The sequence below is a fragment of the Anolis sagrei genome, chromosome 3 (genome assembly GCF_037176765.1).
Source record: "Anolis sagrei isolate rAnoSag1 chromosome 3, rAnoSag1.mat, whole genome shotgun sequence".
NCBI lineage: Eukaryota > Metazoa > Chordata > Lepidosauria > Squamata > Dactyloidae > Anolis > Anolis sagrei.
In genome coordinates this window covers 4,057,709-4,084,365 of record NC_090023.1, presented here as the reverse complement: position 1 = coordinate 4,084,365, position 26,657 = coordinate 4,057,709, and the positions used below count along the sequence as shown (strand labels likewise).

The following is a 26,657-nucleotide window of genomic DNA, read 5'->3' as shown; positions in this document are numbered from 1 at the left end:
TTTTGCATGTTTTTTAGCCAAACGTGTTGGTGCATCACCAAACTACAAATCCCAGAATCCTGTAGCATCCAGCCATGGCAGTTAAACTCGTGCCATTAATTCTTCGGCAAAGATGCAGGATGTGATTTGGGGATGTTGGATGAGAGAAAAGCAAGAAAAGCAATCTATGTATCTATGTATTGATAAAAAATGTATACACAATGTATTCAATACAAATCCTATTTTAGAACAGAATACCCAGATATGGTTTGGCTGGGATTCGGTGCCACCCTGTCACGTGACTTTTGCCCTTCTACTTTGGCAGAGACCCCACAGCTGGACGTCTGCACCAGTTTGGAGAAGCACTACTCGGTCGTCTTGCCCTCCGTTGCCCACAATGGGTTCCTCTACAAAGCCCCCTCCATGGCGAAGCTGGTCCACGAGCGGAAAGCCCGGGAAGGTAAGGAAGGACTCTCTATAAAGTTTGCATCCACACTGTAGAATTAATGCACTTTAATTGCCATAGCTACTTGCTGTGGAATCCCGGGAGTTGTAGTTTTGGGAGGCAAGAGCACCCTTTGGCTAGGGAAGCTCATGGAATCATAGAGTAGAAGAGACCATGTGGGACATCTAGTCTAACCCCCTTCTGCCATGCAGGTAAAGCACAATCAAAGCACCCTTGACAGATGGCCATCTAGCTCTGTTTAAAAGCTTCCAAGGAGGAGCCTCCACCAGACTCCGAGGCAGAGAGTTCCACTGCTGAACAGCTCTTATGGTCAGGAAATTCTTCCTTGAATGGAATCTCCTTTCCTGTCATTTGAATGCAGAAGAAGGGACAACATTGGTCCTCCTCCAGGTTGCTAAGAATTCTCCTGTTCTTCAAGAAGACCTTGCAAAACAATAGCTCTCAGTATTAGAATCCTAGAATCCTAGAGTTGGAAGAGACCTCATGGGCCATCCAGTCCAACCCCATTCTGCCAAGAAGCAGGAACATTGCATTCGAAGCACCCCCGACAGATGGACCTCCAGCCTCTGTTTAAAAGCTTCCAAAGAAGGAGCCTCCACCACACTCCGGGGCAGAGAGTTCCACTGCTGAACGGCTCTCACAGTCAGGAAGTTCTTCCTCATGTTCAGATGGAATCTCCTTTCTTTCTTGTAGTTTGAAGCCAGTGTTCCTTGTCCTAATCTCCGTGGAAGCCGTAAACAAGTTTGCTCCCTCTTCCCTGTGGCTTCCTCACACATATTGGACAGCACCATGACAGTTAAAGTGCTGCCCAAAACTGCATTAATTGTACAGTGTAGATGCACCCTTGGTCATACACCATGACGTTGATGTGTTATACAGTGATGCTTCTTGTCATTGCAAAATCTGGAGGGAAAGCTAGATGACCATGGGGACCATCCAGTTGAAACCCCTGCCATCTCTCAGGGTTGCTTTGAATACAATTTTCCTGCTTCTTGGCAGAAAGGGGTTGGACTGGATGGCCCATGAGGTCTCTTCCAACTCTTTGATTCTAGGATTCTATGAAGGGTACAAGAGTGGATATAGATCTGGGGTGTTGTCATAAATCTTCTCTTTGGTTGAGAAACCTTCCAGGATCCCTTGGAGCACATTAATTCCTTGTTTGGGTTCACTGCTGCCCTTGTTGTTGTTGTTCATTCGTTCAGTCATCTCCGACTCTTCGTGACCTCACGGACCAGCCCACGCCAGAGCTCCCTGTCGGCCGTCACCACCCCAGCTCCTTGAAGGTCAGTCCAGTCACTTCAAGGATGCCATCCATCCATCTTGCCCTTGGTCGGCCCCTCTTCCTTTTGCCTTCCACTTTCCCCAGCATCATTCCCTTCTCTAGGCTTTGCTGTCTCCTCATGATGTGGCCAAAGGACTTCAACTTTGTCTCTAGTCTCCTTCCCTCCAGTGAGCAGCCGGGCTTTATTTCCTGGAGGATGGACTGGTTGGATCTTCTCGCAGTCCAAGGCACTCTCAGAACTTTCCTCCAACACCACAGCTCAGAAGCATCTCTCTTCCTTCGCTCAGCCTTCCCGAAGGTCCAGCTCTCACATCCGTAGGTGACTACAGGGAAGACCATGGCTTGGACTAGGCAATGGATCATGGTTGCCAGTCTGATGTCTCTACTCTTCACTCTTTTATCGAGACTGGACATTGCTCTCCTCCCAAGAAGGAAGCGTCTCCTGATTTCCTGGCCACAGTCTGCGCCTGCACTCATCTTTGCGCCTAGAAATACAAAGTCTGTCACGGCCTCCACATTTTCTCCCTCTATTTCCCAGTTGTCAATCATTCTTGTTGCCATAATCTTGGTTTTTTTGACGTTTAGCTGCAACCCGGCTTTTGCGCTTTCTTCTTTCACCTTGATTAGAAGGCTCCTCAGCTCCTCCTCGCTTTCGGCCATCAGAGTGGTGTCATCTGCATATCTGAGGTTGTTAATGTTTCACTGCTGTCCTATTTCTCCCTTTTTGCAGAATTCAGCCGTCGCTGGTGCCACCTCCACGACGGCATCTTTGGCTACTATGAGAGTAACACCAGCACCGTCCCCAACGGAGAGATGCGGGTTCAAGAGATCGTGTCTGTCGTGAACAACCCCCTCGATGCGCATGGGTAAGGGCCCGCCTCCTGGAATGCACCTTGGATGCACAAAGGGTCCACCTGCACTCTGTAATTGATGCAGTTCGACCCCACTTGAACTGCCTTTGCTCAATGCTATGGGAGTTGTAGTTTTACAAGGTATTTAGCTTCTTCTGCTAAAGAGGACTAAGGCCTCACCAAGCCTCAACTCCCATAGCATAGAAACTGAATTATTTCAACAATTGGGCCACACAGTTTACAGAAAACCCATGTACACTAATAGATTCCTACATAAAAACTCCAACCATCACCCAGGTCAAAAAAGAAGTGAAATTAAAGCCCTGGAAGACCGTGCAAAAAGAATTTGCAAACGCCACCTCCTCCAAGGTGAACTGAACCACCTACACCTGGCTCTATAAGCCAATGGGAATGTATTCTATGATAGACATCAGAAGAGGACCGGGTTGTGGCGCAGCTGGTTGGGAGTCAGCTGCATTAAAATCACAACTGACCGAAAGGTAATGAGTTCAAACCCAACCTGGGTCAGAGTAAGCTCCTGACCATTTGTGCAGCTCGCTGTCGACCCATGCAGCCCGAAAGACAGTTGCATCTGTCAAGTAGGAAATTTACGTTTGAGTATTAACCGCTTTGAGTCCCCCTAGGGGTGAGAAAAGCGGTATATAAATACTGTAAATAAATAAATAAATAAATAAATAAATACCACTTATGCGAGGAGGCTAATTTAAGTAATTTATGAGACCATAAAAATCTCCAGCAAACATGCAAAGAATGAGGAAGTACTCCATTGGTGTCACAAGTGGATGGTGAAGCGACAGCTCCCCCGGTGGCCAGAATACGAAGCTGGAAAGCTGAATAGCCTCTGTGTTGTTACAATGAAGATGAATGCAGACACTCACAGATGCGGAAGCCTTTTGCCTTTGACCAAGGAACAAACAAGTTGTTGTCTTTTGCACACTTTATAAAAGAACATATATACAGTACATACAGGGTCCAAATGTTCTCTTTGAGACGCAAGCCTTGTAAAACTCCAAACTCCTTCCAGCAAACTCCTCCAAACGTACGTCTCCAACAATCCAGCTCCAGCAACAATCTACTCCAAGACCCATATCCAATAACCCACTCAAAGGAGTTGTACTTTGGTTCCTTTATTTCCCCTGCAGCTGCCCCACCCTGGCTGTAACTACTCAATGTTGGTTCTTGTGGGTTTTTTCGGGCTATATGGCCATGTTCTAGAGGCATTTCTCCTGACGTTTCGCCTGCATCTATGGCAAGCTTCCTCAGGGGTAGTGAGGTCTGCTGGAACTGGGAAAAAAGGGGTTTATATATCTGTGGCATGACCAGGGTGAGACAAAGGGCTTTTGTAAGTTGGGCTGGGTATGAGTCTTTCCACTGACCACCTTGATTAGCATACAATGGGCTGACTGTGCCTGGAGCAAACTCTTCTTGAAAGGTGATTAGATGTCCCTGCCTGTTTCTCTCTCTGCTGTTTTTGCTGTTGCAATTTTAGAATTTTTTAATACTGGTAGCCAGATTTTGTTCATTTTCATGGTTTCTTCCTTTCTGTTGAAATTGTAAACATGCTTGTGGATTTCAATGGCTTCTCTGCGTAGCCTGACATGGTGGTTGTGAGAGTGGTCCAGCATTTCTGTGTTCTCAAATACTATGCTGTGTCCAGGCTGGTTCATCAGGTGCTCTGCTATGGCTGATTTCTCTGGTTGGAGTAGTCTGCAGTTCCTTTCATGTTCCTTAATTCGTGTTTGGGCACTGTGTTTGGTGGTCCGTATGTAGACTTGTCCACAGCTGCATGGTACAAGGACATCTAATCACCTCTCAACAAAAGTTTGCTCCGGGCACTGTCAGGCCATTATATGCTAATCAAGGTAGTCAGTTGAAACCTTCACACCTAGCTCCAGCAGACAAGAGTCCTTTGTCCCACCCTGGTCATTCCACAGATATATAAACCCTTTTTCCTAGTTCCAACAGACCTCACTACCTCTGAGGATGCTTGCCATAGATGCAGGCAAAACGTCAGGAGGGAATGCCTCTAGAATATGGCCATATAGCCCGAAAAAACCTGCAACAACCCAATCCACTATAGTTGGAAAGGAACCCCATAGGTCATCTAGTCCAACACCAACTATGCAGGAATGCAAAATCAAATCCCTCCTGAAAGATCTCTAAGGAAGGAGAGCCCACGGCCCTACGAAGTCATCCATAATCAAGTATAGTCGGAATGGGGACTCCAAAGGTCATCTAGACCAATCCCATTCTGCCAGCTGGAATACATAACTAAATGACTCCTAGTTCCTAGTTCCAACAGACCTCACTACCTCTGAGGATGCTTGCCATAGATGCAGGCAAAACATTAGGAGAGAATGCCTCTAGACCATGGCCATATAGCCCGAAAAAACCTACAATGACCCACTAAATGACTCCTGTTTGACCTCTGTTTAAAGACCTGCAAAGTGGATCCTTCCTACTTGCTATTATTTTTCAGAATTTTCTGATTTTTGCCCCATTGCAGGTTCTCAAGCACTTTTGAGGTCTATGTAGAATCGGAGAGACTCTACCTCTTTGGGCTGGACAACCCCGAAGGCATCAAGGAGTGGGTCAAATGCATCGCAAAGGTGAGGCATATAATTTGGATAACTCTGAGAGTTGCAAAGGAGGAGTCACTTACTGTTTCCGCATCAGTCATTTAATATATCCGTTCTGGGTTTTAGTCCGAACTTTAAAGCAGGTACCCACAATGCAGAAGACTGTTCACAGCTTCAGCTGTTGATCCTTCCTATCTTCTGCAATTTTGCCCTTTTATTTATGTATTCATTCATTCATTTTTGCTAATTTATTTAATAATAATAATAATAATAATAATTCATAACATTTTATCCTCCAGTGTAAGACCTAAGGCAGCTTGCAGCATTACTATCTGAATGGGGTTGGGTTGGATGGCCTCTGGGGTTCCCTTCCAACTCTGGGATTCTAAGGTGTCGTTTGCTATGAGTACATCTATAATTAGTAAATGCAAGGGACCTTAGGAATTAGTATTTGAATGGGGTTGGATTGGATGGCCTCTGGGGGTCCCTTCCAATTCTGGGATTCTAAGGTTTCGTTTGCTATGAGTACATCTATGATTAGTAAATGCAAAGGACCTTAGGAATTACTATCTGCATTGGGTTGGGGTGGATGGCCTCTGGGGTCCCTTCCAACTCTGGGATTCTAAGGTGTCATTTGCTATGAGTACATCTATGATTAGTAAATGCAAGGGACCTTAGGAATTAGTATCTGAATGGGGTTGGATTGGATGGCCTCTGGGGGTCCCTTCCAACTCTGGGATTCTAAGGTTTCGTTTGCTATGAGTACATCTATGATTAGTAAATGCAAGGGACCTTAGGAATTAGTATCTGAATGGGGTTGGATTGGATGGCCTCTGGGGGTCCCTTCCAACTCTGGGATTCTAAGGTTTCGTTTGCCATGAGTACATCTATGATTAGTAAATGCAAGGGACCTTAGGAATTAGTATCTGAATGGGGTTGGGGTGGATGGCCTCTGGGGGTCCCTTCCAACTCTGGGATTCTAAGGTTTCGTTTGCCATGAGTACATCTATGATTAGTAAATGCAAGGGACCTTAGGAATTAGTATCTGAATGGGGTTGGGGTGGATGGCCTCTGGGGGTCCCTTCCAACTCTGGGATTCTAAGGTTTCGTTTGCCATGAGTACATCTATGATTAGTAAATGCAAGGGACCTTAGGAATTAGTATCTGAATGGGGTTGGATTGGATGGCCTCTGGGGGTCCCTTCCAATTCTGGGATTCTAAGGTTTCGTTTGCTATGAGTACATCTATGATTAGTAAATGCAAGGGACCTTAGGAAATACTATCTGCATTGGGTTGGGGTGGATGGCCTCTGGGGGTCCCTTCCAATTCTGGGATTCTAAGGTTTCGTTTGCCATGAGTACATCTATGATTAGTAAATGCAAGGAACCTTAGGAATTACTATCTGCATTGGGTTGGGTTGGATGGCCTCTGGGGGTCCCTTCCAACTGGGATTCTAAGGTTTCGTTTGCCATGAGTACATCTATTATTAGTAAATGCAAGGGACCTTAGGAATTAGTATCTGAATGGGGTTGGATTGGATGGCCTCTGGGGGTCCCTCCCAACTCTAGGATTCTGTCCTTCTACAACTCTCCAGATGATCTCTGGAGAGTTTTCCAACTCTGTTTGTCTTTCCTGGCCAGTCTTTCCTGCCTCTTGCGGCCGAGGGTCTGCTGAGCCACGACTTTGAGCGCCTCGGGCGGCTGCACTACAAGGGCGGCCTGAACCTGGAGCGGGCCAAGGAGGGCTGGTTTGCCCTGGAGCAGTCCACGTTGTATGCTTACCTGGAAGACAGCGAGAAGGAGGAGGCCATTCACCTGCGGAAGCTGCAAGAACTCTGTGAGTGGCCCCCTTTGTTTCCTCCGTGGGTGGGTCACACTCTCTCAGCCTCAGAGGATGGCAATATCAAAACCTCTAAAGCAGGCATGGGCCAACTTGGGCCCTCCTTCCAGGTGTTTTGGACTTCAACACCCACAATTCCTAACATGCACACACCTATATACAAATGCATAGATACATACACATAAGCACATATACACACACACACACATATATACTGCATAAATTTTGCAGTTTCGTTGCACCCTAAATGAACATATCCTTAGCCACACAATGAAGAACTATCTGAGGCATCATTTCTATCTGACTTACTTTTTATATTTCTATGTATTTTAGCAATTTATATAATAACACATTTTATTTATTTCTTGTCATGAGGCTTGTGGAGAAGCGGGTAAGAAATAAGATGATGATGATACACATATACAGATACACCTATATTCATACACATACATGCATATACCTTTACACAAATGCATAGATACATACACATATGCACATATATACATAGACACACATATATGCACTTGCACATATATACATAGTCATATATTCATATACACATACACCTATGCACACATAGATACATACGCATATGCACATATATACATACACACACACATATAGACACACGCATATATACATATATACACATACCCCTATGCACAAACACATAGATACATACACATACATGCATACACCTATACACAAACACATAGATACATATACATTAGGCACATATATACATACACACACATACACACACACATATATACATATATGCACATACTCATATATTCATATACACATACATCTATGCACAAACACATAGATACATACACATATGCACATATATACATACACATGTATAGACACACACACATATACATATATGCACATACACATATATACATACTCATATATTCATATACACATACACCTATGCACAAACACATAGATACATACACATAGGCACATATATACATACACACATATAGACACACACACATATATACATATATACACATACACCTATGCACAAACACATAGATACATACACATACATGCATACACCTATACACAAACACATAGATACATATACATAGGCACATATATACATACACACACATACACACACATATATATACATATAAGTGCATACTCATATATTCACATACACATACAGCTATGCACAAACACATAGATACATACACATATGCACATATACACATACACACATATAGACACACACATATACATATATACACATACACATATATAACTACTCATATTCATATACACATACACCTATGCACAAACACATAGATACATACATACATGCACATATATACATATATACACACATATGTGTGTATTTATATATGTGTAAGTGTATATGTGCATATATATCTGTGTGTATGTATCTGTGTGTGTATATATATCAACATATATACATACATACATACATACATACATACATATATAAAAGACATAGATACATATACCTATGCATCAACACATAGATATATACACATATACACATAGATACATACACTTGCACCAGGTATGGGCAAACTTCACCCCTCCAGGTGTTTTGGACTTTAACTCCCACAATTCCTAACATCCAGTAGGCTGTTAGGAATTGTGGGAGTTGAGGTCCAAACACCTGGAGGGGCGAAATTTGCTGTTACCTGACTTGCACATATATAAATACACATATACACATATAAGAACATGTATAAACATACACATATATATACACCTATGCACAAACACATAGATACTTACACATATATACATACACACACATATACACATACACACATATAACTACACATGTGCTCATAAATACACATATATTCATACACATATATAAATAATACATATATACACATACACATTCGCTACTACTTCTGATAGTTATAGGGAGGGTGGCTAGGAAATGGCAATTAAATATTAATTAATGCTGTTTCTCTTTGCAGCCATCCAAGGTGACAATGAGGTCCTTGTGCTGGTGGAGAGAAGAAGGTAAACATGGTTTTTCCTTCCTCTAATACAGAGTTAAATATGGTACAAAACTGGGGAGACCAAAAGGGTTGATTTTGGCATTTGGGAGTTGTAGTTGCTGGGATTTATAGTTCACCTACAATCAAAGAGCATTCTGAGCTCCAGAAAGGATGGAATTGAATCAAACTTGGTTCACAGAACTCCCATGACAAACAGTAAATACTGGAAGGGTTTGGTGGTCATTGACCTTGAGTTTTCGAGTTGTAGTTCACCTACTTCCAGAGAGAACTGTGGACTCAAACAATGAAGGATCTGGACCAAACTTGGCGCGAATACACAATATGCCCAAATTTAAACACTGGGGGAGTTTGGGGAAACAAATCTTGACATTTGGGAGTTGTAGTTGCTGAGATTTATAGTTCACCTACAATCAAAGAGCATTCTGAACCCCACCAAGGATAGAATTAGGCTAAACTTCCCACACAGAATCCCCATGACCAACAGAAAATACTGTGGCCAGTTGAAACATTCACACCTAGCTCCAGCAGATAAGAGTCCTTTGTCCCACCCTGGTCATCATTCCACAGATATATAAACCCATTTTCCAAGTTCCAACAAACCTCACAACCTCTGAGGATGCTTGACATAGATGCAGGCAAAACGTCAGGAGAGAATGCCCCTAGAACAATCGAGAAAATACTGTGTTTTTTTATGGTCTTTGGTGACCCCTCTGACACGTCCTTGACCCCCCCCCCCCGGGGTCCCAATCCCCAGGTTGAGAAACACTGCTCTAGATGCATCATCGGTGGCATTCACTGGCTGTAGGGTGAACTACAACTCCCAATGGTGAGTCAGTCCCCTCAAGCCCCTCCAGTAGGTTGAGTTAGTCATGAGGGTTCTGTGTGCCAAGTTTGGTCCAAATCCATCATCAGTGGAGGTCATAATTTCTCTGATTGTGGGTGAACTACAACTCCCAGAGAGGAAGGTCAGTTTTCCCCAAACCCCTCCAGTAATCAAATTTCAGCGTATCAGGTCTGTGTATCAAGTTTGGTCCAGGTTCATCATTGGTGGAAGTCATAATTTCTCTGGTTGTGGGTGAACTACAACTCCCAGAAAGGAAGGTCAGTTTTCCCCAAACCCTTCCAGTAATTAAATTTCAGGATATAAGGTATGTGTACCAAGTTTGGTCCAGATCCATTGGTGTTTGGGTTCACAGTGCTCTCTGGATGTAGGTGAACTACAACTTCCCCAAAACAAGGTGAATTTCTCCCAAAGACCTCCAACTACAACTCCCACAAATCAAGGTGAATTTCTCCCAAAGACCTCCAGTATTTTTTGCTGGGCATGGTATCCAATTCCATTTTGATGGAGTTCAGAGTGCTCACTGATTGCAGGTGAACTATACATCCCAGTAACTACAACTCCTATAAATCATGGTGAATTCTCCCCAAACCTCTCTAATATGTCCAGTTGCTGTGTGCCATAGAAGAGAAAGGGTTAAGGGAGAGACAGTGGGCGGGGTTATGCAAATTCCACACCAATGGAGAGAGTCAGAAACACTGGGATGTCTGTGGTGGAGGAAACACATAAAATGAAATGGTCCCTGTATGAAAGCCTTCACTTGGGTGGTGGGCAGTATGGTGTTGGTGGAGGACTCTTGGATGTCTCCAAAAAGAAACAGAAAGAAAGAAGCTAGACTGCTGGGGATATTGAAGGTGGAGATCCTGCCATGAGCTATGGGTCGGACTAGATGCCCTCCGAGGGACCCCTTCCAACTTGCTTAGGGTTCTGTAATGAGAGAGAGGCTGTTTTGGATCTCTTCATTGGAGGGAGGGCCATTGGTGTCTCCTGAGTGGTGGGAGCTCTCGCTGTTTGTGGAAGTGGGAGCCTGTCTGTGTACATTTTGGCATATCAGGTATGTGTGTCAAGTTTGTGTCCCATATTCTGGTTTCATTCCAGGACGCTGTACATTCAAGGCGAGAGGAAACTGGACTTCTTAGGATGGGTGGCCGCCATCCAGAAGGCCGCTGGGAGCTCCGGTGACACTTTGTCCGAACAGCAGCTCACGGACACCGACGTTCCAGTCATCGTGGACCGGTGCATCGATTACATCACACAATGTGGTATGTAGGGAGAAGGAAGGCTGCCCTTATGGCTCTAGACACTATGCTCCTCTTGATGCAGGCCAAAATCCCATTGGCTTTTTTTGCCGCCACATCACATTCCTGGCTCATGTTCACCTTCCTGTCCACGAGGACTCCAAGATCTTTTTCACACGTACTGCTCTCGAGCGAAGCGTCCCCTATTTTGTATCTTTGCATTTCGTTTTTCCTGCCAAAGTGGAGTATCTTGCATTTGTCCCTGTTGAACTTCATTTTATTAGTTTTGGCCATTCATCTCTCTAATCTGTCAAGATCGTTTTGAGTCCTGCTCCTGTCCTCTGGAGTCTTGGCTCTCCCTCCCAATTTGGTGTCGTCTGCAAACTTGATGATCATGCCTTCTAGCCCTTCATCTAAGCCATTAATAAAGATGTTGAACAGGACCGGGCCCAGGACGGACCCTGAGGCACTCCACTTGTCACTTCTTTCCAGGATGATGGGAGGGTCCCTGGAAGAGGGCCTGAATTGCTACCAGAGAATTCCCAGGGTTAGGGTTAGGGATTTGCTAGTCTACACGTAACTATAAGAAATTTCTGGTTTCGGCATTCTGTAGTTCTTTTTATTATGCTTTGATGGTGTTTTTCCTGCCCAGGTGAAGGGGGTTGGACTAGAACAGTGTTTCTCAACCTGGGGGTCTGATGGTCTTAAGAATCCCTTTGACATAGTCGTTTGGGTTCACAGTGCTCTCTAGATGTAGGTGAACTACATCTCCCCTAAATCACCATCGGTTCATCCAAAATCCCTTCAGTATTTTCTGTTGGTTATGGGGATTCTGTGTGGGACCTCTGGCCCATTTCTATCGGTGGTGTGATTCAGAGCGCTCTTTGATTCTAGGTGAACTATAAATCCCAGCAATTAGTACAACTCCCAAATGTCATAATTTATTTCCCCCAAACTCCACCAGTGTTCACATTTGGGCATATTGAGGATTTGTGCCAAGTTTGGTCCAGATCCATTATTGTTTGAGTCCACAGTGCTCTCCAGATGTAGGTGAACTACAACTCCAGAACTCAAGGTCAATGCCCACCAAACCCTTCCAATATTTTCTCTTGGTTGTGGGAATTCTCTGTGCCAAGACTGGTTTAATTCTATCGTTGGTGGAGTTCAGAATGCTCTTTGATTGTAGGTGAACTATAAATCTCAGCAACTACAACTCCCAAATGACAAAATCGATTCCTCCCCCCTCCCCAACTCCACCAGTATTAAAATTTGGGCATATTGGATATTTGTGCCAAATTTGGTCCAGTGATTGAAAATACATCCTGCATATCTGGTATTTACATTACGATTCATAACAGTAGCAAAATTGCAGTTATGAAACAGGAACAGAAATAATTTTATGGTTGGGGGTCACCAGAACATGAAGAACTGTGTTAAGGGGTCGCGGCATTCGGAAAGTTGAGAAACACTGCTTTAGCGTGATGCAAAAGAAGGGATGTGCATCCAGGTTTCCTTCTCTGGATGTCTCCAAAGAGAAAGAAGCTAGACTGCTGGGGATATTTAATGCGGAGATGCTGCCATGAGCTATGGGTTGGACTAGATGCCCCCTGGGGAACCCCTTCCAACTTGCTTAGGGTTCTGTAATTATATTTATTTATTTACTTTAATTTACTTTACTTATATACCGCTGTTCTCAGCCCGAAGGCGCTGAGATTTGATCTCTCAAGAGAGGCTGTTTTGGATCTCTGTCTGAACATCGAGCATTGTGCAGAATGGCTGTTGGAGTTCAGCCTGTGATTGTGTCTAATGATCAGGGTACTCTGGATGTTGGGAATGACAACGTTGTTTCTAATGATGAGGTTGCCCTAGATGCAGAGAATGACAATGCGATTCCCGTTCAAAGTGTCTTTGCTGAGGAAAATGTTCCTGAAGAGTTTGGGAATAGAATCATAAAATCATAGAATCCAAGAATTGGAAGAGACCTCCTGGGCCATCCAGTCCAACCCCATTCTGCCAAGAAGCAGGAATATTGCATTCAAATCACCCCTGACAGATGGCCACCCAGCCTCTGTTTAAAAGCTTCCAAAGAAGGAGCCTCCACCACACTCCAGGGCAAAAAGTTCCACTGCTGAACGGCTCTCACAGTCAGGAAGTTCTTCCTAATGTTCAGATGGAATCTCCTCTCCTGTAGTTTGAAGCCATTGTTCCATTGCGTCCTAGTCTGCAAGGAAGCAGAAAACAAGCTTGCTCCCTCCTCCTCCCTGTGGCTTCCTCTCACATATTTATACATGGCTATCATATCTCCTCTCAGCCTTCTCTTCTTCAGGCTAAACATGCCCAGCTCCTTAAGCCACTCCTCATAGGGCTTGTTCTCCAGACCCTTGATCATTTTAGTCGCCCTCCTCTGGACACATTCCAGCTTAGAGTCAATATCTCTCTTGAATTGTGGTGCCCAGAATTGGACACAATATTCCAGGTGTGGTCTAATAAAAGCAGAATAGAGCATGGGTAGCATTACTTCCTTAGATCTAGACACTAGGCTCCTCTTGATGCAGGCCAAAATCCCGTTGGCTTTTTTTGCCACCAAATCACATTCCTGGCTCTTGTTTAACTTGTTGTCCACGAGGACTCCAAGATCTTTTTCACACATCCTGCTCTCATCATCATCATCATCATCACCATCATCATCATTTAATAACTTATTAAGCGCCCTCCATCCAAGAATGCTCCAGGCGATTTACAGCTAAATTACAAAAGATAAAATACATACATACAAAAATTAAAAATCATCAGAGATCGAATGCTCTAGTAAAAAGCCAGGTCTTAAATGCGAGAGTAAAAGGCCCTAAGTCACGCATGGCTCTCATGTAGGGCGGCAAGGAATTCCACAAGGAGCCAGGCATCGTCCCCCATTCTGTATCTTTGCATTTCATTTTTCCTGCCTAAGTGGAGTATCTTGCATTTGTCCCTGTTGAACTTCCTTTTGTTAATTTTGGCCATTCATCTCTCTAATCTGTGAAGATTGTTTTGAATCCTGCTCCTCTTCTCTGGAGTATTGACTCTCCCTCCCAATTTGGTGTCGTCTGCAAACTTGATGATCCTGCCTTCTAACCCTTCATCTAAGTCATTAATAAAGATGTTGAACACGACCGGGCCCAGGACGGAACCCTGCAGAAGGCACTCCACTCATCACTTCTTTCCAGGATGATGAGAGAGTCCCTGGAAGAGGGCCTGAATTGCTACCAGAGAATTCCTAGAGTTAGGGTTAGGGATTTGCTAGTCTACACGTAACAATAAGAAATTTCTGGTTTCGGCGTTATGTAGTTCTTTTTATTATGCTTTGATGGTGGTTTTCCTGCCCAGTTGAACGGGGTTGGACTAGAAGGCCTTTGGGACCCCTTCCAACTCTGTTTTTCTCTCTGTGGCTCTCCTCCAGGGCTGACCTCGGAGGGGCTCTACCGGAAGAGTGGCCAGAACTCCAAGACCACCGGCCTGCTGGAGATGCTGCGGAGAGATGCCCGCAAGGTCCGGCTGAAGGAGGGTGAGCACCAAGTGGACGACGTGGCCAACACCCTCAAACGCTTCTTCCGCGACATTGGAGACGGGCTCTTCACCAAGGAATGCTCTCAGGCCTGGCTCAAAGTCCCCGGTAAGTCCACCCTAGGTTCTAATTCCATGGGTGAATCTGGTGCAAAAGAAGTCCAGCTGTGTTGTTTTGGAAGACTCTCACACCAGGGAAAACATGCTTCAAAAAAGCATGGAACCAACGAAGCATTGAATTCTTAGAAGTGTATGGGATGCAAGTCAAGAAATAGGGGAACATTGCTAGTACATACTAGGGTTGAATGAAAAGTAATGCCTCCACCTTCGTAACTCCTCAACAGATGGCAGTACTGGTATGCGGCAGGCACTGGCTTGTTCAGTAGACTCTCCTCTACAGTTCCATTTTGAAGGGAAGCTTTAGCATTGAATAGTTGTGTTCATAAAGTGCAAAGTATGGAACCCTGTGCAGACTGTCAGTCAATGCGACTTAAGCAACGGACAGTCATTGACAGCAGAAGGTGTCATTTCAAAGGAGATTCATCCGAGAATGCAAGCTGATTATGGGGATTGTGTTGATGTGAGTACTGTGCGTCGTTGGGCAAGTAAGTTTAAAGATGTTTAGGTGTGAACATCTGACTTGCGTGACAAACAAAGAGTTGGATGTCTTGTGACAGCAACCACTGAGTTTCACAAGCAAAGGGTTGACAGATTGATTCAGGACAATCATCGTATCACTCAAAGAGAAATTTCAAGCATAATCGGCATTTCACAAGAACGTGTGAGTCACATTATTGCTTTGCTTGGCTATCAGAAGATCTGTGCACGATGGGTACCCAGGATGCTGAAAGCACACAGACTTGAAACTTCAGAGACTGGATCTCACCAGACATCCTCCACAAAGTCCAGATTTAGCTCCGTCTGACTTCCATCTGTTCCCAATAATGAAAGAAGATCTGCGGGGACATCATAATGCTTCTGATGAAGACGTTGAGAGAACGGTGAGACGCTGGTTGCGGAAACAGAGTGTCGACTTCTTCTGTGACGGCTTCAGAAAACTTGTTCATTGTCGGCAGAAATGTATCCAATTGTCTGGTGATTATGTAGAAAAGTGAACAGTGGTAGTTAAAGAGCACATTCTGAGGATTATTTCTGTGCTTGATTTATTAAAATATTCCCATCCAAACCCAAGTAACGAAGGTGGAGGCATTACTTTTCATTCAACCCTCGTACATACCTCCATTGCTATCGTTTGTGTTATTTTCTTTTCTCGCCTGCCTCCCCAGCCCTTGAGGATGAGAAAGAGAAGGTTTCCCGGTATCGGAGGCTGTTGAATGGCCTTCCGGGGGTCAACCGAGCCACCGTCAAAGCCCTGATCAACCACCTTTACCGGTAAGCAACAGGGAATGGCACAGAGGGGTGATCGTGAGGGCAAAAAGACGCTCCAAGTAGTCAAGCTGGCCACAAGACCAGCAGGTGTCTATAGACAATGCAGGCTCCTCGGCTTGGAAACGGAGAAAGAACACCTCCTCCATAGCCGGAAATGAGCACCGCTGCCAGAACCGGAAATGAAAGGAGAAGCCTTTGCCTTTGTCTGTGTATTTGTGTTTCATTGTATTTCATTACTAGCTTTCCCTGCCATGTGTGGCTGTGGCCAAATCTGTATATATGTGTTAACTGACCAACTTGATTAGCATATAATGGTCTGACAGTGCCTAGAGCAAACTTTTGTTGAGAGGTGATTAGATGTCCTTGTTTGTTTCCTTTCTGTTGTTGTGCTGTTGTAATTTTAGAGTTTTTTAAAATACTGGTAGCCAGATTGTGTTCATTTTCATGGTTTCCTCCTTTCTGTTGAAATTGTCCACATGCTTCTTGTGGATTTCAGTGGCTTCTCTGTGTAGTCTGACATGGTGGTTGTGAGAGTGGTCCAGCAATTCTGCGTTCTCAAATAAAATGCTATTATATGCTAATCAAGGTGGTCAGTTGAAACATTCACACCTAGCTCCAGCAGACAAGAGTCCTTTGTCCCACCCTGGTCATTCCACAGATACATAAACCCATTTTCCTAGTTCCAACAGACCTCACTACCTCTGAGGATGCTTGCCATAGATGCAGACGAAATGTCAGGAGAGAATACCTCTAGACCATGGCCATATAGCCCAAAAAAACCTACAACAACCCAAGGCATTAAATGTTTGCCTGTCTCTGCTTATATACTGTAATCTGCTCTGAGTCCTCTCAGGGAAAAGGGCGGAATATAAATAGTTATTTATTTACTATATTTATATACTATATTTATATGCCGCTCCTCTCAGCCCGCAGGCGACTCAGGGTGGTTTACAGTCAGCATCAAAGACATAAAATACGATTAAAACAGTTCATTTAAATATAAAACCAAATATAAATATAAAACCAAATAAAGTGTTGTTGTTTTGTTGTTGTTGTTGTTAGAAGGCATCAAACTACAATTCCCAGGATTCCATAGCGCTGAGCGATGGTAGTTAAATTAGTTCCCCAAATTGATAATTATCTATATATATAAATTTGTTAGGGGCATCCAACGAGGAAACAAAACTCAAAAATCCCCCAACGAAACTTAACCAAAATCCCCGTGCCCATGACACAACCCACAAGGTACAAACATATCTACTCAAAATGAAAAACAACACAGCAACACACTCACAAAACGGCAAAAGAACAAAACTCAAAAAAACCCCAACGAAACTTAACCAAAATTCCCATGCCCATAACACAACCCACAAGGTACAAACATATCTACTCAAAATGAAAAACAACACAACAACACACTCACAAAACGGCAAAACAACAAAACTCAAAAACCCCCCAACGAAACTTAACCAAAATTCCCATGCCCATAACACAACCCACAAGGTACAAACATATCTACTCAAAATGAAAAACAACACAACAACACACTCACAAAACGGCAAAACAACAAAACTCAAAAAAACCCCAACGAAACTTAACCAAAATTCCCATGCCCATGACACAACCCACAAGGTACAAACATATCTACTCAAAATGAAAAACAACACAGCAACACACTCACAAAACGGCAAAAGAACAAAACTCAAAAAAACCCCAACGAAACTTAACCAAAATTCCCATGCCCATAACACAACCCACAAGGTACAAACATATCTACTCAAAATGAAAAACAACACAACAACACACTCACAAAACGGCAAAACAACAAAACTCAAAAATCCCCCAACGAAACTTAACCAAAATCCCCGTGCCCATGACACAACCCACAAGGTACAAACATACCTACTCAAAATGAAAAACAACACAGCAACACACTCACAAAACGGCAAAAGAACAAAACTCAAAAATCCCCCAACGAAACTTAACCAAAATCCCCGTGCCCATGACACAACCCACAAGGTACAAACATATCTACTCAAAATGAAAAACAACACAGCAACACACTCACAAAACGGCAAAAGAACAAAACTCAAAAAAACCCCAACGAAACTTAACCAAAATTCCCATGCCCATAACACAACCCACAAGGTACAAACATATCTACTCAAAATGAAAAACAACACAACAACACACTCACAAAACGGCAAAACAACTGAGCATGCGCATTGGGGCCCAGCCGCAAGTTCCCTGGCGCGCGCACATGGCCTTCCGGCCAACGTTCCCTCTGCGGAAACCATGCCCACTCAAAGCCCCGCTGCGCCGCTTCCCGCACACACACACCCCCTGCCACACACACACACGCAACCCCACGCTCCATCACTCCCCCCCGCGGCCGCATACACACACGCAACCCCACTCCCCCCGCCGCCACACACACACACGCAACCCCACGCTCCATCACTCCCCCCACCGCTGCACACACACGCAACCCCACTCCCCCCGCCGTCGCACACACACACGCAACCCCACTCCCCCCGCCGCCGCACACACACACGCAACCCCACGCTCCATCACTCCCCCCGTTGCCGCATACACACATGCAACCCCACTCCCCCCGCCGCCGCACACACACACGCAACCCCACGCTCCATCACTCCCCCCGCTGCCGCACACACACACGCAACCCCACGCTCCATCACTCCCCTGCCCCAATCTTACCTCCTTTTACTTCACGCCCCCTCCAAACCCCACCCTGCCCCTTCCCGCCCTGTCAAAATCTAGGAAAGACAGGAAGGAAGGAAAGAAGGAAGAAAGAGAAAGGGAGGTAAAGAAAAAGGGGGAAGGAAGGAAAGTTAGAGGAAGAAGAAAAGGAAAGAAAAGGAAAGATGGAAGGAAAGAAAAGAGAGACAGCAGAAGAGAAAGAAAAAGGGGGAAGGAAGGAAAGAGATAGAGAAAGAAGAGGAGAAGGAAAGATGGGAAGGAAGGAAGGAGGGAAAGAAGAGGAGAAGGAAAGATGGGAAGGAAGGAAGGAAGGAAGGAAGGAAGGAAGGAGGGAAAGAAGGAGAGAAAGAGGGAAGGTTGGCCACAGCAACACGTGGCGGGTAAAGGTTGTTATTTCTATGATTATTATGATGATGCTATTATTCTTCCTCTGAGACCCTTTTAGGGGGAATGGGAGAGGTGTCAGGTCCCAGAGGCAGTGCATTGCATTATTGTTATTGTTATGATGGTGGTGAAATAAAAGGAAATAAAAAGAGAAAGAAGGAAGCAAACAGGGAGGGAGGAAAGGCAAAGGAAGAAAGGGGGAGGGAATGAAGGAAAGAGAGAAGGGTGAAACCAAGTAGTGAAAGAAGGAAAGAAAGAAAGAGGGAGAGAAGGAAGAAAGGAGAGAAAGGGGGAGGAAAAGGGGGAAGGAATAGGTAGGGACCTCTCTTTCATAATAGTCCAGATATCTACCTCAACTTTGATAAGTTTTACTATAGGCCACAGCAACGCGTGGCAGGGCACAGCTAGTAATAATTAAAATAACTATTTTGAATGTATTGTCGAAGGCTTTCATGGCTTGTTGTAGGTTTTTTCGGGCTATAGGGCCATGTTCTAGAGGCATTCTCTCCTGACGTTTCGCCTGCATCTATGGCAAGCATCCTCAGAGGTAGTGAGGTCTGTTGGAACTAGGAAAAAGGGTTTATATATCTGTGGAATGACCAAGGTGGGACAAAGGACTCTTGTCTGTTGGAGCTAGGTGTGAATGCTTCAACTGACCACCTTGATTAACATATAATGGCCTGACCGTGCCTGGAGCAAACTTTTGTTGAGAGGTGATTAAATGAACAAATGAACAAAATCTGGCTACTCAAAAATTACAACAGCACAACAACGGAGAGGAAACAAACAAGGACATCTAATCACCTCTCAACAAAAGTTTGCTCCAGGCACGGTCAGGCCATTATATGCTAATCAAGGTGGTCAGTTGAAACATTCACACTTAGCTCCAGCAGACAAGAGTCCTTTGTCCCACCCTGGTCATTCCACAGATATATAAACCCATTTTCCTACTTCCAACAGACCTCACTACCTCTGAGGATGCTTGCCATAGATGCAGGCGAAACGTCAGGAGAAAATGCCTCTAGAACATGGCTATATAGCCTGAAAAAACCTACAACAACCCAATAACTATTTTATTTCTTACGCACCTCTCCTTGTGGGTCAAAGTGAGTTACGGAAGAATCAAAACACATTAACATTGTAAATATCCCACAAATGCACATATTAAAAATGTATTTCTATAAAAGACAAAAAATCAAAACGTATTTCTATAAAACACATAGGAAAGTACACAAAACAGAGATGTAACAAAGGTCACGAGTTTAAAATTCATGCTTAAAACTTGTTGGGTATTTCTTCTACTATGTAAAGAAATACATATGTAAAGAAATACATAATAATAACGCTATATAACAACATTTGAGCAATTTTATGTTTCTGCTTTGAAAGTGTCATTTCCTGTTTAATTGCATGGTGCTTATTTAGAAAGTTGTTGGTTTTTTGCATGAAATGGGAGGGAGAGCCAAGACTGCAGAGGACAGGAGCAGGATTCAAAATGATCTTGACAGATTAGAGAGATGATGGGCCAAAACTAACAAAATGAAGTTCAACAGTGACAAATGCAAGGTACTCCACTTTGGCAGAAAAAACGAAATGCAAAGAGACAGAATGGGGGACAATGAGGCCTGGCTCGAGAGCAGTACATGTGAAAAAGATCTTGGAGTCCTCGTGGACAACAAGTTAAACATGAGCCAGGAATGAGATGTGGTGGCAAAAAAGCCAATGGGATTTTGGCCTGCATCAAGAGGAGCCTAGTGTCTAGATCCAGGAAAGTAATGCTCCCCATGCTCTATTCCGCTTTGGTTAGACCACACCTGGAATATTGTGTCCAATTCTGGGCACCACAATTCAAGAGAGATATTGACAAGCTGGAATGTGTCCAGAGGAAGGCAACTAAAATGATCAAGGGTCTGGAGAACAAGCCCTATGAGGAGCGGCTTAAGGAGCTGGGCGTGTGTTTAGCATGAAGAAGAGAAGGATGAGAGGAGATATGATAGCCATGTATAAATATGTGAGAGGAAGCCACAGGGAGGAGGAGGGAGCATGGTGGTTTTCTGCTTCCCTGGAGACTAGGACGCAATGGAACAGTGGCTTCAAACTACAAGAGAGGAGATTCCACCTGAACATGAGGAAGAACTTCCTGACTGTGAGAGCCGTTCAGCAGTGGAACTCTCTGCTCCAGAGTGTGGTGGAGGCTCCTTCTTTGGCAGCTTTTAAGCAGAGGCTGGATGGCCATCTGTCAGGGGTGATTTGAATGCAATATTCCTGCTTCTTGGCAGAATGGGGTTGGACTGGATGGCCCAGGAGGTCTCTTCCAACTCTTTTATTCTATGAGTCTATGATTCTATGAAATGACGCCTTGGAGACTTAACTGGGAAGCACCAGGACTCTTTAGCAAAGCATGCTACACATTCTGCTAAACTATAACTCCCACTATAACTCTGGATGCATCCATTCAACAGATAGGTGATGGCAGGGCAATTTGGCGTGGCTCAAGTTGAGTTCTCAATAGGTAAAAGGCCAGTTTGATTGTTTGGATGGCCACCCGTAGCGGACAGGATGCATTTCCACCCTTTTCTGCTGCTTTCCTTGCAGGGTCCAGTGCTTTGCTGACATGAACCAGATGAACACGCACAACTTGGCCATCGTCTTCGGCCCAACGCTCTTCCAGACGGACGGGCAGGACTACAAAGCCGGGCGAGTGGTGGAGGACCTCATCCGATGCTACGTGGATATTTTCAGTGTAGGTTTGGAGGGGAGGATTTGTATTACTACTACTACTACTACTACTACTACTGCACAATGTAACACGAGTTTTGTTCCTGGGTTATCAATGTAATTTCCTAATAAAAACATGGGAAAAAGTTTATTAAACTGCACAAACTTTGTCTTTGCGGAAGGGACATCCTGCTATAGCACATTTTGCTCTCATTTTTCAATTAATCTTTCATCATCGAGTTTTCAACCAATTCAATATAGTTTGTGACACAAAAACAAAGTTCGTGGAGTAGAACAACTATTTTCAAAGTAAGAACCATACAATGAAATAGGATATAACACGTTCAAACCAGGAACAGAACATATTTTCAAACTTCGTTACATGTTGTTGTTGTTGTTGTTGTTGTTGTTGTTGTTAGTTGTTGTTGTTGCTGTTGTTGTAGTAGTGGTAAATATTATATTTATTATTATCATTACTATTAAATATACTATATTAATACTTATTAGTAGTATTTACATTATTAGTAGTTGTAGTTGTAGTGGTAAATATTATATTTATTATTATCATTACTATTAAATATACTATATTAATACTTAGTAGTATTTACATTTATTAGTAGTATTGTTGTTGTTATAGTAGTGGTAAATATTATATTTATTATTATCGTTACTATTAAATATACTATATTAATACTTACTAGTAGTATTTACATTTATTAGTAGTATTGTTGTTGTAGTTGTAGTGGTAAATATTATATTTATTATTATCATTACTATTAAATATACTATATTAATACTTATTAGTAGTATTTACATTATTAGTAGTTGTTGTTGTTGTAGTGGTAAATATTATATTTATTATTATCATTACTATTAAAAATAGTATATTAATACTTACTAGTAGTATTTACATTTATTAGTAGTATTGTTGTTGTTGTGGTGGTAAATATTATATTTATTATTATTGTTACTATTAAATATACTATATTAATTCTTATTAGTAGTATTTACATTCATTAGTAGTATTGTTGTTGTTGTAGTAAATATTATATTTATTATTATCGATACTATTAAATATAGTATATTAATACTTAGTAGTATTTACATTTATTAGTAGTATTGTTGTAGTGGTAAATATATTTATTATTATCGTTACTATTAAATATAGTATATTAATATTTATTAGTAGTATTTAGATAGATTTATTAGTAGTATTTATGTTGTTGTAGTGGTAAATATTATATTTATTATCATTACTATTAAATATAGTATATTATATACTTATTAGTAGTATTTATATTTATTATTAGTATTAATGTTCTTGTTGTTGTGTTACTATTTCTTGTACTACTACACCATGGGAATCTCAGGCAGTCTATATACCACTCGAGTCGGAAGGGAACCCTAACGGCCACCCAGTCTGGCCTGTTTCTGCCATGAAGGGAGTTATGGATGAATACGTCCTCCAAACCCTCCCGACAGATGGACATTCAGCTTGTGTTTCAAAACTTCTAGAGAAGGAGACTGCATATAATCATAGAGTCTAAAAGAAGCCCAAGGACAATGTAGTGCAATCCCCTTTTGACATGGCAGGAAGACACAACCAAAGCCCTCCTAACAGATGGCCAGATAGAATCCTTGACTCTGAAGGGACCCCAAGGGCCATCCAACCCAACCCCTTTTTTCCCTATGATGGGCAGTTATCCAGCCTCAATTCCTCCAAAACCTTAAGCAGATGCAGCTATTTACTGGCATGTTACTGTGTCGAAAGCATTCCCACATTGAACAAAATGCAGAAAGCCACTTCAGATGGAACCAAAACCCTGTTTGTTTCCTTCTCTGGACAGGTGGACGAGGAGGAAATGAGGAAGCAGCAGGAGGAGATCACCGCTATCATGAAAATGAGGATTGCAGGGTCGTCTAGCGGGACGCAGGTAAGGAGCACATGGTCTTGCCACTTGGTCCAGTTGTCATCCTTTGCTCAAATAAAACGCTTTGGGCAAAGGCTGAGGATGGGACCAAATGGCAGTCATGGCAAAGCTGTCCTTTCAAACCGGTTCAGGTTGTAGCCTTGTTGGTTTCTTTCCATCCTTGGTTTTCAGTTAACCTCATGTCTTCTTGAGCAAATCCACTTTTAAACAGAGGCTGGATGGCCATCTGTCAGGGGTGATTTGAATGCAATATTCCTGCTTCTTCACAGAATGGGGTTGGACAGGATGGCCCATGAGGTCTCCTCCAACTCTTTGATTCTATGATTCTACCTTGGTTTTCAGTTAGCCTCATGTCTTCTTGAGTAAATCCGCATTGGTGTGCCATCTTCTGTTTACCCTTGGGATTTCCACTTTGCTTAAAGGCTTCCATTGCGGCATTTTTTGCAGAAAATTTTGTGAAAAAGATCTTGGAGTCCTCGTGGACAACAAGTTAAACATGAGCCAGGAATGTGATGTGGCGGCAAAAAAAGCCAATGGGATTTTGGCCTGCATCAATAGGAGCCTAGTGTCTAGATCTAGGGAAGTCATGCTCCCCATGCTCTATTCCGCTTTGGTTAGACCACTTTACCTGGAATATTGTGTCCAATTCTGGGCACCACAATTCAAGAGAGATGTTGACAAGCTGGAATGTGTCCGGAGGAGGGTGACTAAAATGATAAAAGGTCTGGAGAACAAGCCCTATGAGGAGCGGCTTAACGAGCTGGGCATGTTTAGCCTGAAGAAGAGAAGGCTGAGAGGAGATATGATAGCCATGTATAAATATGTGAGAGGAAGCCACAGGGAGGAGGAGGGAGCAAGCTTGTTTTCTGTTGCCCTGGTGCAGGGGTCTTCAAACCTTTTAAACAGAGGGCCAGGTCACCGTCCCTCAAATTGTTGGAGGGCCAGATTATAATTTTAAAAAACATGAATGAATTCCTATGCACACTGCACATATCTTATTTGTAGTGCAAAAAACACATGAAAACAATACAATAATTAAAATGAATAACAATTTTAACAAATATAAACTTATTAGTATTTCAATGGGAAGTGTGGGCCTGATTTTGGCTGATGAGATAGGATGGTTGTTGTTGTTGTGTGCTTTCAAGTCGTTTCAGACTTAGGTTCACCCTGAGCGAGGGCCGGGTAAATGACCTTGGAGGTCTGTATCCGGCCCCCGGGCCTTAGTTTGAGGACCCCTGCCCTGGAGACTAGGACACAATGGAGCAATGGCTTCAAACTACAAGAGATTCCATCTGAACATGAGGAAGAACTTCCTGACTGTGAGAGCCGTTCAGCAGTGGAACTCTCTGCCCCGGAGTGTGGTGGAGGCTCCTTCTGTGGAAGCTTTGAAACAGAGGCTGGATGGCCATCTGTCAGGGGTGCTTTGAATGCAATATTCCTGCTTCTTGGCAGAATGGGGTTGGACTGGATGGCCCAGGAGGGCTCTTCCAACTCTAGATTCTATGAAAGGTCCGGATTTGGGGTTGATAAGGATCGGGGGTCGTGCAGAATCTGGATAAGTGTCCTTACGGTCCAACCAATCGTGAGTTTTGGGGGATTGAGCTTTGGGGTTGATAAGAGCCTGGCGTTGTGGTCATCTTTGTGTCTCTTTCTTCTTAGCAAGCCGGTGACTTCATCTGTACTGTGTACCTGGAGGAGAAGAAGACAGAAACGGAGCAGCATATCAGGGTATGGAGAGATGGAGGAAATGCGATGAAATGGGAGAGGAGTTTAAGACAAATTGCAGCCTGGGTCCCATATGGCAGTCCTGCCCCACTGGTGGAGGCTCCTTCTTTGGAGGCTTTGAAACAGAGGCTGGATGGCCATCTGTCAGGGGTGCTTTGAACACGATTGTCCTGCTTTTTGGCAGAATGGCATTGGACTGGATGGCCCATGAGGTCCCGTCCAACTCGAGGATTCTATGATCCTGGTGTAGTCTGCCCAGAAGCCCTCCTTACAGACTATCTACCTATATATCTATATGGTAGAGGTTTGCACTTTTTTGTTAGTCCTCGAGCTTGGGGAAGTTACTTTAATGTGCTATAACACATCTCCAGGAAAGTAACTTTTTCCCCAAGTAGCAAAGAGGGCTCAATCCAGCTGTGGTTGCCCAGTAAGCAATGTAAAAGTCTGCTATGAGTATAGGGCTTTCGCTATAGGGTTTGGGGGTTGGACTAGATGCCCTTCGGGAGTCCCTTCCAACTTTTAAGAAACTATGAAATTGTATTTATTTACTAGCTGCCCCCCTGCCAGGCGTTGCTGTGGCCAAGTCTGGTGATCTGGAAAATAAAGTAATGAGAAAGTGTTGGTTTCTAATGTATGTAATTCCTTTCTGCTTATGGGTAAACAGTATTTCTTGCTGTTCCTTTGTGAGTGTTGATGTGGAGAGTGTCTGGTTTGCCTCCTCTGGAACATGCAACATATCCTTCTTTAAGGGTCCCTTTCAAATCTATCATACTATATCTCTGTGTGTGAGAGAATCATATCTATCTATCTCTATCTATGGCTGGATGGCTCTTTGTCAGGAGGGCTTTGATTACATTTTCTTGCCCTGATGAAGGGAGTTGGATTGGATGGCCTTGAGTATTTTCTGTTCGTCATGCAGGTTCTGTATGGGAAGTTTGCCCCAGTTCTGTCATTGGTGGGGTTCAGAATGCTCTTTGATTGTAGGCGAATTATATATCCCAGTAACTACAACTCCCAAATGTCAAGGTCTTTCTCCACCAAACTCCATCTGTGTTCACATTTGGGCATATTGAGTATTTGTGCCAAGTTTGGTCCAGATCCGTCATTGTTTGAGTCCACAGTGCTG

At 43.5% G+C, this 26,657-nt stretch overlaps 1 protein-coding gene across 7 annotated transcripts in view; it reads left to right on the top strand.

Moving 5' to 3' along the window:
• The window catches only part of ARAP1 (ArfGAP with RhoGAP domain, ankyrin repeat and PH domain 1), a 207,682-nt gene that overhangs the window by 158,336 nt on the left and 22,689 nt on the right, over positions 1-26,657 (top strand). For all 7 annotated transcript variants that reach the window (XM_067466421.1, XM_067466422.1, XM_067466427.1 and 4 more), the window contains 11 exons: positions 305-439; positions 2,458-2,593; positions 5,106-5,208; positions 6,819-7,014; positions 8,997-9,042; positions 10,981-11,144; positions 14,557-14,769; positions 15,947-16,052; positions 21,750-21,897; positions 23,720-23,806; positions 25,466-25,534. In XM_067466421.1, the coding sequence (XP_067322522.1) occupies positions 305-439; positions 2,458-2,593; positions 5,106-5,208; positions 6,819-7,014; positions 8,997-9,042; positions 10,981-11,144; positions 14,557-14,769; positions 15,947-16,052; positions 21,750-21,897; positions 23,720-23,806; positions 25,466-25,534 (1,403 nt within the window). The remainder of the gene's footprint in view (positions 1-304; positions 440-2,457; positions 2,594-5,105; positions 5,209-6,818; positions 7,015-8,996; positions 9,043-10,980; positions 11,145-14,556; positions 14,770-15,946; positions 16,053-21,749; positions 21,898-23,719; positions 23,807-25,465; positions 25,535-26,657) is intronic.